A 17,048-nucleotide genomic window follows, 5' to 3' on the forward strand; every position below is an offset into this window, starting at 1 on the left:
TGACAGGATCACAATATCAAAGCACCTTTAGAAAATGCTTGATGCCAGAGAGGTCTTTAGCCTATTGAAAAATGGCCCAAAGAAAGCCAACTGTTAAAAAATGAAGACAAATTCAGTAGTGACAGTGATTAACCACTGGAACCAGTAACCAGAGGAGACAGTGGCTTCTCTGCCCCTTAATATTTTCAAGACTTCATGCTTTTTGGGGAGATAAACTTTACCCCAAAGGCAATTATGTTTTATCCCGGTGCAAGCTACTGAGCTACATTACATGGGTAATGTAGTTGCCTGTGACACAAAAAAGGTCATAGAAAATAAACCAGTGGTTACCCCTGCAATTGTACTCTATAAATTTAGGATACAGATATCAAAGCACTCTTAGACATGACAGACTAAGGAGACACAGCCATTATCCATTGTTGCAGATAAAGAAAGTGAGACACAGATTGCTCCTTATCTAACTCATGTCAGAGCCCCAGTGATTGGAATAATGCTCCTTTGTGAGCAGAAAGCTTGTTGAACTTGATCCACACATGCAAAGAGCTTGATCCTTTGGAGATGGTGAATAGCCCTCAGTCCCTTTAGTTTCAGAGACAGTGGGAGTTGCTTGGCATTGCCAGATGATGTTCAGTACTAAAGTGAAAGCAGCTTGTAATGCATTCTTTTTGGGATCAGACTCAAAAAATAGCCCAAGGGCCTAGACATTGAGCAGGTTTATTTGCAAATACCCAATGATAGAGAATTTCTCTTTCAATAGTTGAGCAATAAAGATTCTACTAGTCACCCTCCCCACACTCTGCTCTACAGCTATAAGAACTGAGTTTCTTAACTGATGAGAAGAATAATTAAAAGAGCTGTTCCCATCTCCAGCTATCAGTGACAAGCTTTGTTTTCTCCCTAAGTTAGCACTATTATATGTTACCTCTGTGAAAAAAACAAAACCCAAGTTATCTTTCAGAAAATGGCAGATGATCCTCTGATGCCAGCAGCAGGTTCTTTTAAAGATGTCCTGTGAGGAATTACCTCTTAAATGTAGAGAAAAACCTTCCAAACCTTGGTTAGAGTTTAGCAATTAAACCAAACACACAACACATGTGCAGAATGTCATTCCCTTAGGTCCTTGAACTATAAGATAATCAGGATTAATCTAGTCCTCCTTAAGAATATCTAACCCTTAATTCCCATATTTTCTTGATGCTCAAGAGGTATGGCAAAAAAGCTCCTGAAAAGTAACCCCTAAAACCCAAGTATCCAACTGCACTTGTGTCACTGGGGTTGTTTAGCACTCCAGCTGTAGCATGAAGGCATTGCTCTCTCTTCGAACTCTCAGTGCACTGGCTTTCAGAAGCCAAGGTCAGTGTGGTTCACAGAGCAAAGATTTGGCCAGGATGCCAAAGGGCACACAAAAAACTTTAAAACCACACTGCTGTTACAGACATCACAGCTAGACAAACGTACAGTCTGAAGCAACACGAGCTTACACATTCCAAGAGCAATCATTTCAGAATGGTTTTGGGCCAGCTGACATCCATTTAGAGTATCTGGTTTCCAATTCCTCCTTTTCACAGTCCAAAGTGAAGGAGAGGTGGCAGTAGTAAGTTTCGTTGTGCCTACTAGGGGCACAATGTTCTAGCCCAAAATAAAAGCACTGGCCAAAGAATATAATATTATACACAAGAGTGTTGTGTAATCATTCATCCAATGGTAACATTCCTGTCTTGATACATGAAAATAAGAATTTAATTAGACTGCAACCTTCCAAGTTACAAAAGAAGAAATTCTGATACATATATTTTTATTCTCATCAGTTTGAAAAAGAGACTCATAGCTGGAAGGGGGTCTAAAGGGGAGAGTGAAGAATATTACATGTATATATGTATGTACATATGTATGTGTGTATGTTCTAAAGGGAAGTGACAGACTTGATTGGTATTTCAGGCTGAATATGTTTCTTGGGATCAAGACAAGTATCATCAAGCCAAGATTATTCTTAGATCTTAGATTCTTAAATCTGTTCCCTCACAGCACTCTTCTGAAAAAGACATGGACATCTGCTGTAGGACAAAACATTTAATGTTTCAGTACAATTTTACCCCTCTGAGCAGGTTAATAGCGCAGGTCAAACCCCCACACGAATGCACCTGTCCAGCTTCAATTTCAGAATTGTTTTGCATCTGAAAGCCTTGGAAGAAGAACAAAGCAAGATCTTGCCTGCCTGGAAAATACCACAGAGAATACATAATTTCAAGGCCTCGTTAAATTCTTTATGCCTTTAAAACACAAGTTCTGCTGAGAATATTTCCTGATAGGCAACTTAAGTGTGCAAAACCACTTCTTTCCTCTAGCAGCAATTGATAGCAATATTTGGTTTCTGAGGTTTCCCTAAAATATGAGCTAACCTAAATTTATTTTTTTTTTTGTAATCCTAGTTCTGCTAATTGCTCTGCAGTGTTTCTTTCTAGTTCAGGTGTCTCATGCGCAGTCTGACATGTGCTGTCTGGAGTCCTCTTCCCCACCAGACACTTTATTAGAAGTGAACTGCATATGATTGGTTTTCAAATAAAAATTTGTTTCCAAAAGTCCAAAATAAGAAAATACACAGTCTAAAGATAAAATATTTACTTTCTCACAAATAAATAAAACAATGAAAAGTTTTCTTGCCACCATAAATAAATTAAATACTTGCTAAATTGTTAGTGACATTAAGGCTCTTCTTCCTTTTTGTGCATAAATTTTGTGACTGTAAACAATTCTCAGTTTCAGAGCACAGGAAGGGAAGCAGTCCAAGTCTAATGCAGTACAAAATATATTTCATTGCATTTTATAAATACCTCCTTTGAGTTTCTGATGAATTATAGTCCAGATTTCTCTACTGTTTGCTATATATATATATGGGTGAACAAACTAGCATGAAAGGCTTGCAAAAAAAAAAAAAAAAAAAAATCTTTCTCCATATGCTTAAATCTATCCTTGCCTAATTAAAGCTTTTTGCTTTGAGTGTCTAAAGTGAAATAAAATAGCAAATCAATATACCTTTCTGGTGTTTATAATGCAGTTTTTAAATATTTGTAAAGCATACTTAATTTCCAGTTTCATGTTTCTTACATTCTCTTCTTAACCAGTCTTCTACTTTCTTACCTTTTTTCTCTCAGTTCCCGATTGGTAATAATCAGATAACCAGAGTAATCTTATTAGAGGGCATAAGTGCTTGAAATAATCACTCAAAGCAAATTTCATAATGGCAAACCCCTTATTCACACAGGAATATGAAATAAAGCAGAGCACTGGACTCCTCTCAGATTGCCATATGCCTGATGTATTGTATTTTCCCACTTCTTTGGAAGGCAGAACCACCCAGGACATCAATGGACGGGGCCATTAGTCGCTTTTAGAAAGCCTTGTGTTGGCTGACATAGCCTCAGATATGCCTTAGATATTAAATATAAAAAAGTCATATTTTCAAACCAGTTACTAGTTTGTTTGTTTGTTTGGTTTTTTTTCTTTAATAAAACTACCACTGTATTCTGCAGCTCCATTAGTTCATTCCTCAGAATGGTCCTTGTAGAGCTGATGCCTTAATCTAAGCCTGTAAGCCTGCCTTGTTTTGATAAACTGTTTCTCCTTCCTCCTCTTGTTTTATTTTGTGAGCTGAGGGGAGAGGATGGGTTGGTGATTGGTTGGTGGGGGGGCGGGAATTTGGTTTGTTTAGCTTTTTTTTTTTATTATTGTTTTGGTTGGGGGGGTTGATGGGAGTTATTTGTTTGTTTTGGTTGGGGTTTTTTTGGGGTTTTTTTAAGGTATTTAATCATGATCAAGACACCAGCTCTCAATTCAGGAAATTATCTTTTGTATTTGATACAATTAATATCCATCAGACAATTTCTTGATGGCAGCATTCATCTCACCATGGATGGAGCAATGGCTCTTGAAAGTAACAGCCCCTCACTATTAATTCTTCTGATATTCCAATGAAACATTTAAATTATTATGAATTAATTTTGCACTCACAAGGACATAATTAATATGAATATGTACTTCCACAGAAATTCATGAAAATCTAGTAGTTAATCAATTCATATAGGTTCTAGTTCCCAAGGAACATAAACCAAGTAAAACAAACATATATTCCCAAATACCACTTTCATTAAAGGATTCTGTATTTAGACAAATAAACTCAACTAATATACTGACATTCTAGGGTTCCCCCTCGCCCCTTGAAAAGAAATTCCTCAATTCTTTCCTTGAATATCCATTTTAGCAATATGGAAGTTCTCATGGAAATAGCTTTCACACAGCTGTGCTTACATAAATGCTTCCTAATGCTGTTCAGTGCTCTAATACACAGCACATTGCTGAAACGGAAATGTTGTTTGTTTATAGTTTCAGCATTTTGTAAGTTCTCTAAGTTTGTATATCAAAAGATAAGCCCATCATGTGAGTTCCTCCGAAAGTCAACATAACTGTACACGAGCTGTGACCAAACCAAAAATCGTTTTATAAGGAGGTGAAAGCCTCTGTTCATAAATTTAATTTCAATAATAAATCTTACTCTTTTGAGTAGATTGCCCTCTTCCCTGCCCTGCCCCTCTGGCCTCCCAGTATTATGCTTTAGGAGGTAACACATATCATTATAATTTTTGGCAAAAGATTTTAAACCACATTTAGACCAGAAGATTTCAAATTTCCCAATCATTACAATATAGGTGGAGCTCCATACTAAATGACAGCATAACATTTACTTCATTACAATAATATTTTCAACATGTACTTGTAGAAATTTTTTTTTTGTCAAAAAAGGGAATCAGATGTCATGGGTTGCTGAGCCTTCCAAGGTATCAATCCCCATTCTGTAAAATTACCCATCCAAACATGGCCATCAAAAATTTTGAAATTCAGTATCTGCAAGTATGAATGATATATATCATACAAACCCCAGGCTCACTGTAAATGTAGGGGAACTACATGCCCCATGTGGAACAGGAGTGAGCAGCACCACTTTGGTCCTAGCTGAGGGCTCAGAGGAGGATGCCATTTCAGTTTCCAAACCAGGGGGATGCTGTGGGAATCCTGTGGCTCCGTTACTGTGCTGCCTTTAAACCTCATTTAGGAACCAAAACTGTCTCCTCTCTGTACTCATGGTTTTCCAAAATCACCCATTACGAACACAGTTTTCATTCTGAGCAGCCACAAAGCCTGGAAAAAGTCCTGGCTTCTCCACTTTTGACTTAGGTATTTCATTTTACCAAAAAAGCTACTAACTTCTTGCCTGGAGAGATTTACCTGACTTGTGCCACCTATGTTTTTTCTTACATTCAGATAAATAAGCCACTATAGGAAAGATCTAGACCACTGGAAAAAAGTGCCTGTAGCACTGAAAAGAGAAAAGGTCTTTTATTGCAGAAAAGACCTAGCAAAACAGCATGAAGTGCTATTGCTTTTTTCTGCTTTCTTTTTACTCAAGAGCAGCTACCCAGAAATATATGGGAAGCAAAACCAGAAATATTCTCTTTTATTTTAATGACTGCTGGTATTCTTCCTCATACTTGGGACAGCTCTCAAAGCTCAAATAACTTTGAAGGAAACAAATCACAAGAGGCAGGTCAGCTAATACAGAAACCTGGGGAGGAGTGTCAGCAGCTGCATTTCAGATTTCATGGGACACCTCCAAACTATCCCTGTGATCCCAGGTGAATGGTGGGAGAAAAAACCCAGCCCTAAAAGAGCCCTGTGGCACAGGGTCCTCTGTGCAGGACAGCAACCACACAACAGCAACAGCAACTACCCAACACCAACTCCTGGGATCAGTCTGAAAGGATATCCTATAGTCAAACTGCATAAATTTCCAAAGAGGTATTTTTACTTACTGGTTTTACTTACAAAGGATTTATTTTCCAAAGGAAATCATTGCAAATTGTCTTGGGAAAAATTGCCTATGCTGCCAAGATATTTTGTTTGCTGTCTGTCTCATGTTCTTCAGAAACCCACACACCATATCCTCCTAAAAGGCCTCCATTTCTTTCTGTTTACCGCATTGGAAATTCCTCATTTTAAACTGACTGACATTCAGAAAACAGCCACTCTACAAAGCTTAGCACAGCAAATCAGCCTGAAGTAGGTGTCTCACTGGACAAGGAACAGTATGGAGACTTAATTTGTAAACTGGTTTCCACAGTCGTAAATTAAATTTAAAAGGTCTGGAAGACATGTTCAGAAATTATTCACATAATTAAAATCAGGTCCTTTGCAGTTCTGAGATTTAGGACTGTTTGTGGAGTTTTGTTTTGTTGTTTTTATTTTAATTTATTGCTTCCTGCGTGGCCACTCAGAAAAAGAAAAAATAAGGCAGCTGTATACCATTGTACTTCAGACTTCAGAGAAAGGAAAAGAAACTTCTGGGTTCACAACCAACATTCACCACAGGCACTGAATTACGTGCCTCAGACTTCCAGCTCTGAGCTCTTCACAAAAGGCCACTTGCTTTTCAGTGGCAAGACAAAAGCACTCTTAAAACCTTAATGGAGGTCAACAAATCAAAATGGAAAAATTAATCAGGAACACAAATAGCTTTGCAGGGAATTTATGGTAAGTAGAAAAATATTAAGTAGCTCACAGTTACTGAAATCTTGGCCTGACACAAGGCTGAAGCTGTTACAGTTTGAGATCACTTCTGTTCATACAGCACAGGCCACAACCAAAAGATTCTTTCCATTTTGAAGGACTCCAAGGACTTCCCATCAGAGGCCTACTGGGGACTAGGAGTGTTTGCTCTTAACCAACACGAGGTACTTTTTCATGTGCCTGTGGTGTGGCTGAAGAGGAAAGGCTGGCTTCACGTCAGGGACAATCTGGTCCAGCCAGGAATGGCTGTGGGGAGGTAGTGGTACCTCAGTCCTCTCCAGGAAAGTTCTGTAAGGAACAGATCTATAAGAAATTTTAACCTAAATATGGCATGTTCCTTACCTAGATTTGGGTCATAACCCAAACCACAAACCTCTGCTTTTGAGATATTTTTGGCTCTCTACAATTATCTTTTTTACATTCCTCCACGACGCCTGAAATCCTGCTGAAGGTCACATCCAAGGAAAGACCCACCACTACTTTCCCCAGGCTAGAACTTTCTTTATTTTGCATAGCCAGGAGATCAAAGTGAGTTACACATGTGGTTTGTGGATTCCTCTGAGCACAGAAAAATAAACCCAAATGACCCGCAAACAATGTATGGAAAAGAAATTAAAGGGGAAATAATAATAGGATTTTAGCTTGAATGCATCTGAAGACAGCTAGGGAAAGCCTTGGGAGCATTATATGTAAATTCCTACCCCATTATAAACGCAAATCTTAAAAAAAGGTATTTTTCATGATCACATTACATTTTGCAGCTCTAGAAGAACCTCAAAATTAATGGTTCTAATCTGGATCCTTTAATCAATCAGAGATATGCAGACAAAAAATCCACCACCCAGTAGTTCTTAGCTACTTTACATTGACCTACTACCATTTCCTCTCTTTGGAATTCCCTACTAAGGCACCAAAAACCTTCACCAACAAAAAAAATTTTCTACCTTTTTTTGAAGCTGCAATGTTGTTTGCTCTTGCAAACTTCTCAAAAAACCTCCAAAAGTCCCAAAAACACAACGAGAAAAAAAAAAAAAACCAAAACAACAACAACAACAACAAAAAAAACACCCCGAAATAAAGAAACCAAAAAAAACAGGGAAAAAGAAAACTAGGCAAGACCCAAAAAACACACAGACACAAAGATAAACAAACAAACAAACAAGCTGCCACTAAACAAATAAACCCCAAACAAACCCAAACACAAAACAAACAGAAAAAATGCTTCGTTCTCAAACCCACTAATACCTAATACAGGGCGAGCTCAGTACATTACATTAAATAGCTACAATTACATTTTTTTGGTAATACCAAATTAATTCTTACACTTGCTACCCATTATCCACTGGAAGATCTTCTTCTGTAGAAATTGCTCCTGAACAAAAAAAATGAAGCTTCCAGAACACTGAAGGTACACTTGTGCAACCTGTGTAACAGGTCTTTGCCCAAAATCCCTTTCTCAGGAACAGAAGTAGGCTCAGGAACATTCAGGGACCAGAAAACAGATTAGATGTCCAAATAGTTTATTTAAGTAACATAATTTTTTTTAATATATAGCCTGAATAAATGTTTCCATCTATATCATACCATCAAAGAAAATCAAATATAAAAAACGTCTTTCTGGCCAAGCCCTGTTATCACTTTAAGATTGATAGTTTTCTTTAATATGGTAAGTATTTCAGAGCATAGAACTTGCATAATAACCAGGTCTTTAAAGACTGAGGCTTTTTTAATCTACCAAATGTCAATGTGGTAAAAAGTTCTACTAAGAGTTCTTGAGAAAAGAGAGATTAAATTTGCTTCCAAGGTCTATTCAGCCCTATAATTCCTTCTCTATGCAGAGCTCTTCCTCTTGCTAAAACTTCTGCTAGCAAGGTTGTGGTCATACACAAATTAATAACTCAGTGTTGAGCTAATATATTGAAATAACTCCAGAGAAAACACAAATATACCTAGAGGCTGAAGTTATGCTTGTTATTTCAGCTACCAATACTTTTTCTCTTTTTTAATTACAAAGAATATATTTTGGACAGATCATGAAGTAAAAATTTAAGGAGTAGATGGCAAATGTTATTTTAAAAACACTCCTGTACACCAACCAGCATTTCACAAGTTTGTTCCTGTCCATGCCAAGGGTCTCCTATTAAATAATTTTGTATAAACTGCCTTTATCTGATATGGAGTTTCCATTAAGCAAATACTTCCCACTTGGATGTTTCTGTCTTTGTCTTGCATTTTTTCTAGCTATGTATTAGCAACTTCTAAAGGGATTGCAGGAACAAAATCTAATAAAAATCTGGCTTAGTATGATGTCCTTGATTAGGACCTGTAAAAAGAGGAAATTAAGGATGACAGTGACAGCTTGCTACTCCATATTCAATTAAGACTGGCCTCTTTGTGGCTATGGTTCATGCAGGATGTGCTGTTATCTAATACAGCCCAATTCTGGCAACAGAACAATTAGAATGAAAAGCATAACTTAAAACAGGCTCTGGCAATATTTCTTTTCCTTTTCTTGTGACGTCTTCAGCAGAATTTAAACGCAAATCTTGAGATCATATACTACACTGAAAACCAAAACTCATATTCTGAACCCAAATGCAGCTTTTAAAATACTAAACGATGTGAAAATTGAATACCCTAAGACTGAAGAAAGCAATTGGAGAAGGGCTTTGGTTCCTGCAGAAAATCCAAAGAAAAATAAGTGCTATATTTAAGCATTAAATCCTAAAACTGACCTCTGTTCTGTGGTGAGCTCAAGCCAGGCTCTTATTTCAATTAATATATCAACTATGTACTCAAGGTGGGCAAAGCTTGAGCACACCACCAACAATATTAAATCTCACATGTATTCCTTTTTTTGAATGACTCGCTTTTAGCCAAGACTATAAGAATCTGGGAAGATTTTCTTACCTAACAATAATCATCACCCTTTCTCCCCAGTTGGTCTGCAGGGCTTCCTGGTGAGGTAGCCAACTGCAGAGTATAGCCCAAAGTCAAGTCACATAGAGATTAAAATACCTTTCTTCCTACATATTTCCACCCTGGGGCTATTTTTTTCCTCCAGAAATATTCTTAAGTAACTTTCTGTTTCACTGATGATAGCCCAGGTACTTCAGTGGCAGCCTGAATGGCAGCGGGAAGGAAACCCAATACCCAAACAACCTCCATCTCCGGAAGCCTGAAAATGGCCTCTGCCAAGGGCTAGGTGAGTGCACTGAAAAATATCACTCTGGCTTGGCCTTATTATATTTTCCTGCTGTTGGCAACTGTTAGAGACAGCCTACTGCCCTGGCTTGATGATTGACTTGGGGACATTCTTACATGTGTGTGCTGAGCTCCTGCACTCTGGTCTAACCATCTGCTGCAAGGGGGAAAGAGTTAAATCTCCTTGTCTTTTCCTTTTGGTATAATCAGTATCATTTCATCCCTTCATTCTTAACTGGTAGAATTCCCAGAATTCCCAACAGTTCTATACTTCCTCCCAAAATCTGTTTATGTTAAATTCAGTATCTCTCAATGTGATTTTCAATTTCAAAATAAAAGAAAAATATACTTAAAAGAGAACATCAAGTCAGGCTGTTGGATGTTATCCAGTGATGAGAACTGTGGAGATTTTTGGCCATCTCAAACCCAACCAATTACCAAGCCACAGTGACAAGCCAACCAAATACTTTTAGAAATTATCTATTTACCCTTTAGTTTGAGGTCCACATTGTGTCGCAGCCAGGGATAAACACCATAGTTGGACATATCTTCAGGAATGGGGTTATTGTATATCCAGCCATCACATGCAAATCGATAGAAGTTCTCACATGGATCTACAGATTGATTTATCTTGCTCAAGATGCCAGCAGCTGTAAAAATACACTACATTGATTTTTGTGGAACACTTTTTCTTAAACAGAGAATTACACGAGGCCACAGTCCAGAAATTATGATTAATGGGAAACAAACAAACAAACAATAAAGACAAAATATCTGCAATGAATATTCTTGAGTGCCACGCAGCAACAATGACTGAACTTGCATGAACATGAGCCACTGGAGCCAGACACCTGAAGACAGGCTCTCCATTGTTGCCATGATAGAATTAATTGCCTGAGGAATTTAGTAGTGATACATATTAAGTAGATTGTGATTAGCTTTTCAGTAACTATGCAGAGTTTACCTCTAGTTGAATACTGCACTAGAAAACAAATCAAATTCTGATCTTCAGTATATTGGAGAAGATAATTGTATTTTCAGCTCCATTTTATGACAGCTTTCTTACTAGTTATTATTGTCAGTGAAAGAGAGAGATCAGTCTGACAAGCCCAAGACTCAGTAGCTTTTCAGTACCTAGTCATAAAATCATAGTGTTTGGGTTGGAAGGAACCCTTAAAGGTCACCTAGTCCAATCTTCTGCAATAAGCAGGGACATATCAGCTAGACCAGGTTGCTCAGAATCCCATCTAACCTGCCCTGGAACACCTCCAGAATAGGGCATCCACAACTTCTCTGAGTGACTTGTGCCAGTGTTTCACCACTCTCACCATAAAAATTTTCTTCCATACAACTAATCTGAATCTACCCTCTTTTAATTTAAAATCCTATAAAGTGTGTGCCAGATCTGGTACAAAAGCATCTCTGTGCTAAACAATTCACTTGCTAGTTTTCTGATAACTGGAGAGGAAGCAAAAAAATCTACCTGAAGGTTAACATTTTGTTTCTTATTAAAATAAAAGGAACAATAACCCCTATGGGAAACTTTGAGCCAATCTAGTTGGACTAGTATTAGACCAAATTAAAACATGAATTTTAATAGTACAAAATAAACAAAACTGAAGCAACTTGAACAGTGACTTTTTAAAAAGTTTGGGGTTATTGTTCTTTCTCCCTCATTAATTAAGCTTTCTGAGTAAAATGTATAATGAGAGAAATTAAATGGTATAAATATCTCATTAACATACTATAATCATGATAGAATTGAGAGGATAAAATTGCTGCTTACCAGCTTCAATGCATTCTGCAGTCAAGCAGTACTGTTGCTTCGGATGAAACTTTATAAGACCTTGGCTAACTGCAAAATGGAAAACCATAATGAGATCGTTTGCAATGAATTTTGACAACTGCAGCCAAATGTTGTGTACTTGATCATTCCAATATCAGTGCAGCCTCCGGTCCCAGTGCCTCTCTGACTGCAGCTATTTAGAGCACTTAGAATGTATATTAAGTAAATATTTAGAATGTATATTATGTAAATACTGCAGCTCGTACAAATCATTTTCCCCTCCTAGTCCCACTTTTTTCCTTCCCCCTCTTTGTTCACAGGCAGCAGAGAGCAAGGGCTGTCTCTGCACAGCGTCTGGAGTAGCATCACTTCAGCCCTACTCACTGACAGTGAGCACCACCACAATACAAACAATTCGGCATTATCACCATCCTCCAGAGCCTGGAGACACAGGAAAATAGAATGGCTTGAGTTGGAAGGGACCTTAAAGATCCTCTAATGCCAATGCTCTGCCATGGGCAGGGACCTTCCACTAGACCAGGTTGCACCTTCCATGGTTGGAAATACAACATGGAGCAGTCTCACCACCCTCTGCAGGGTTTCCACAGCTCCCCTGAGCTGGGGGCTCACACTGCCGTGCAGCAGCACTGCACTGCCCAGCACCAACAGGACACTCCCAGGGTCTCCTTATTCCAGCCTGGAACAAAGCAGATTGCAATGGGCATAGGGTTAGCTGTGCTTTATAAGGCACAACCCAGTTTCTGTCTGAACATCTCCCAAAAGTATTGTAATTGCATTTGCTTCCAAAAGCCTTGCTGAGAAGAACTATGAAATTGTCAGTTAATTTTGCTCATCTTTTAAAAACATGTATTACAACTGCCACTGAAATTTAAGCACAGGAATTGCTAATTTCAGACACTGCTCTCAGGCAGAAAATATGCAGATAATTGATACTTGGGATTAGGAAGGGAGAATCCCAAGGGATAGGTGAAATAGCACTCACTAGATGTGCTCAGTAGGCATAAAGAAATGTCTCATTATATCCATTATCTTAATAACAGTCCATGGCAAAAATGAAAAAAGCAAATAACACTGAACAAAAAATAACCAACAATGGAATATATTATGGTACCATAGCTTTAACAGTGCTGATAGTTATAAAGCAATTTCTGCTGTAGTTACATGTTGTCCAAAAGTGATAGAAAAATGTGAGACATCATTTCAACCCAGGAATTCTTTTTTACAAAAGGTCCTAAAACTAGAATTAAATATAAAGCTGTTTCATCTCTTCCAGTCTCACAGTTTTAATGGCAATTAATGACAGAAATAGCTGGATTTCAATCCGAGTTTCCCAGAAAATGGGAATGTAAACCTATTTCTGGACAGCTTTTTCAAAGCTTGCATTGGTTCAGTGAAACACAATATCTCAAACACCTTTGTAAATTAACCAAGAAATACACAAGGTTTTGAGGCATAAAAAGAATGTAATTGAAATACTGAAGAACAGGAGAAAATAGAGAAGTGGAGACCTCCAGAATATGATTTTGAGCCACTATAATGATGAACTACAAATGATGGATAATGTCCCTTTTAATTCAGTGTTGCACTCTTCCAAACACACCTTTTTTCCCTGATTATAGGGCTGATTAGAATTTAGCTCTTTAGAATCCATCCAGGTCTTGAATGTTTGCTAGACTCTTTTCTTAACAAAGCAGAGAAAGGAGGGAAAAGTCCAGACATCATTTCATCCTTAATCTGAAGGAGCTCCTGTGTTTTTGATACTTATAAACAAAAGAAAAATGCCATTTCAACTGGGAAACTTACAATTTTATCATTAAAATCAAATTTTGGCAGTAACGTCTCCATTTTAAGTAAGAGCTAATTTTAACAGAAACAAGTTTTCACACTTTTGTTCTCTTGCCTTTTTATTGTTAAGATGACTAATTATGATGTTATTACTTAGAGTCATGGTTATAACCCTCAACATCCTAGCTTCTTCCTTGATAAGCCTGTTTCCAGATTCTTAAGCAAATACACACAACAATTGAGTTTTTTAAAAAATAAATCTATAAGGGAAACAGTATACAAATGTACAGAAGCAAATAATGTGAACATTTCTGTGATGAGAGAAGCCTAAAGGACTACCAAGTCAGGAGGAGAGGCTCTCAAATTGAGAATCAAAGCTGCCTGTCTTCTCACCCAAGGGAACTGGAGAGCAATCTTCTTTCTCCAAGGAGAAGGTGACATCTGCCCTGTCACAGCCCCCACTCCCACCAAAGTGTCACAGGCAGGACCCCAGCAATGCTCTGCCCTGGGAGCTCCTCACTGAAGTCACAGGGAGGTCACAGCCAGTATGAGCAAGGAATAGTAAATATCAAACCCTGATTCTCCCACGTCCACCTTAGACTTGTAGCAACTACGAGAAGAAGAAAGCAGGAGAAAGCTACATTTCACTCCTCAGGCTGAAAAATTGATTTCAGGTGTACCAAAACCACCAAGTTTTGCAGACTAAATGAAAACTGAAGAAAAAAAGAACATCTTGAGGTGCCAGAAATGTTTCATACAGACAGAAAAAAAAGTCCATTTCTACAGTTAAATAAAACTAAAAGAATATTAAGCTCAAACTTAACAAACAAAACCATGTCACAATGAAGCATGGAAACATATAACCAAAAAAATGTTAAACCAAAACAATTTAACTTTTTTTCCTTGATTCTTTAGGTTTAAAATTTCAGACAATTTCCAAACAAACCCTAAAAGCATTTTGGTTGACCCAAGGCCAGCATTTTCTTTTTCTTAGCAGTTATGCAAATGAAAATTTTGACACTGAATCTCTGCCTACAGAACATGCCACAGGCACACTTGGAAAACTGTCCACAAGTATTAATATATTTGCTTACATTTTTACACCTGGCCTATGGATAAAGTAGTTCTATTTTTGAGAGGCTGTGGTGGTAAATGTCTATTGCTCTTATTATTAAATGTCTATTGCTTTTATTGCTCTAAGCAAAATCAAACAAATCTAGTGCAGGCAAAAAGAAATAAGTTCTCTCCATTATTACTCCCTGGTGTTTATACTCCATTCTTTAGTGAAAAACTTTTTTTGTTTTATCTAGAAATTTGAAGATTCAAACTTGCTTATGGTTATAAAAAGTTTTGTTGACTTGAATGGGATCACTAACACAGAAGTCATTTGCCTGCAAAAGTTGCAGAAATTGCTCCAGAGCAGAAAAACTCTAACCAAGAATGAGCCTGGTGCTTTAATTATTCTATATAAACCTGACATTGTTTTCTATGTTGTGACTATAAACAAAGCAGACCTTTCAAACAAGATCACAATATCATAAAAGACTGGAGGAAAGCAAAATATATGCTTAGAGGCAAGGCTTCCACCAATCTAGGGAAATTTGTGTTGGTCCAAAGTAACAAAAAGTTGGGCTGAATTTTTCCAAAAGAGGCTCCAACTCTGCAAAGTTCTTACACAATACAACTCAGCTTCCTCTTTGGTTGGATTTTCTGGGCATATTTATACTCTACATGTAATTTCAGAAGTGTAGACATATGCTTTCAAGTGTTATTCCAACAAAACCAATCTACAGGCAATTCCAAATCTGGGAGGGGAAAAACTAATTCCTTCTCTGTTGCATCTAGTTACAGTTTATATATCTGACGAAAATATTTCAATTTCATCCTAGATGCACTCTTTATGACTTTTGTACAGGCGACTTCGCAATTCATCTTAGAAGATCAGAAAGATCTAAAAAATGTGCACACATATGCACTATTGAAGCTTTCTACAGGAATTTTAGTCAAGCCCTAAATGAAAACCAAATGAAGGGAAATCCAAAAGATTCCATAAAATGTGTGCACTACACAGATTCATTTTCAGGAAACGGAGAATATTACTCCACATTGGTCACAACCGCTGAATCTGTAACCAACATAATCTCACCTTCTTCTCTCCGTCCTGTGAAAGAACCCAGTTCTGGTCAGAACACATTCAACCGATTATCCAAATTTATATTCGGCATTCAAAATGTTACATGAGTTCACATTGCATCTCCTAGCTCTAGGATTCCCACAACAAGAACTCCTTTAGTGATTCATATCCCTTTCAGGATAAATATAAAAAGGAGGGAAAGAAAAAGAGATTTAGATTTTCACCAGAAGATGTCATGAGGCAGAAACACGGGCACCCAGCAGACAGGCTGGGGAGGGTTGTGTTCAGGTTAGTGTCAATGCTTTCACTTACCCAAGAAAAGAGCGGCGCCAAGCACGACAGTGCCACTCACAAAGACTCCGAGGGCAATCCGAGTGGCTTTGCTGGACGCTCCTCTGGCCTCGGGGACTGTCTCTCCTTCCATCGGGATGGCTTGGGATGTGCTTGCTCTCGCAGAAGTCTGGTTTTCCCCTGCTGCTGTTGTGTCAGTGTTTCAACTGTTCACAAACTGTGCCCATGAGCTCTTCTCCTCCTCCTCTCTCCTATTTAAAACTCCAGGTTTCTGTCGTGAACCATTTCCTAGGCACTTCCTGCTCTCTCCCTCTCAAAGCAAAATCACATGTAAAATAGTAGTTGTCTCCTCTGTTTTGCTCTGCCCAGGAGGAGGAGAGGCAAGGAGTGGCCACAGTTTGTGCAGCTCTTGCTGCCTGTGGAGCCTCTATGAGCCAAGCCCTCAGCAGTCCCCCTTATCAGGGGTTCCAAACACGAGCATTTCACAACGTCGCTGAACAGATGTTTTAACTATTCAAAGAGCTGCACACCCTCTCCAGTCAAAGCAGGATTGCTGACAACTTCTACAAACACAAGTCTGATGGAAGGTTTTCTTTTTTTTCTCCTTGCACTTATTTAAAAAGACTAATTATCTGCTGACTAAAGTTTTCTCCTTTTAAACCATTGCTGCTGCATCATTTGGCTTCACCAGAAGAGGTACCCACTCAGCAGACAAATCCCTTTTTAAAGCTTCATAAGAACTCTTAGAATATCATGTAGCATTTTATTTCGGGAATTTGGTATGTGACGCTGTGTGCCAAAAATCACAGTCAAGCAGCACAAAGCAATAATCAGCACAACCTACAGAAGAGTCCTGCTCTAAAAGCTAGATCTGTTTTTTTCCAGGCTAGATATTTCAGTCCTTGCTGGTACACAACACATTTTAAGAGATGATCTTATGCTTCAAAGTCAAGTACTACTATGAGCTTAGTGGAAAAGTATCTATTTGGCACTTGAAGATGGTGGAGGGTTAAAAAAAATTATTTATATGGATTTCTCAGTAGAGTAGACTTGATAGTCCTCTCTCCATGTAGCAAACTTTCTCCATTCATCAAGTAAAAAAATTAGCCATTTCAGGGTGAATTTTCTAAGCTGAGTGTAACATTCAGCCCTCTGAAGAGCTCTTGTTTTCTCAAGAGCTGGACTCTCACACAAAACATAAGGATGCAA

The 17,048-nt window shown here is 38.1% G+C and overlaps 1 protein-coding gene across 2 annotated transcripts in view; it reads right to left on the reverse strand.

Moving 5' to 3' along the window:
* The window catches only part of PHEX (phosphate regulating endopeptidase X-linked), a 104,191-nt gene extending 87,783 nt beyond the window's left edge, over positions 1 to 16,408 (reverse strand). The window contains exons 1-3 of one of the 2 annotated variants that reach the window (XM_083855407.1): positions 15,861 to 16,408; positions 11,609 to 11,677; positions 10,311 to 10,472 (exon numbers count right to left, since the gene is read on the reverse strand). In XM_083855407.1, the coding sequence (XP_083711533.1) occupies positions 10,311 to 10,472; positions 11,609 to 11,677; positions 15,861 to 15,972 (343 nt within the window). In that variant the 5' untranslated portion in view covers positions 15,973 to 16,408. The remainder of the gene's footprint in view (positions 1 to 10,310; positions 10,473 to 11,608; positions 11,678 to 15,860) is intronic. The other variant, XM_083855408.1, reaches the window with a different exon arrangement.
* Between the last annotated feature and the right edge of the window lie 640 nt (positions 16,409 to 17,048).

This window comes from Zosterops lateralis (assembly GCF_965231275.1).
Source record: "Zosterops lateralis genome assembly, chromosome: 2".
NCBI lineage: Eukaryota > Metazoa > Chordata > Aves > Passeriformes > Zosteropidae > Zosterops > Zosterops lateralis.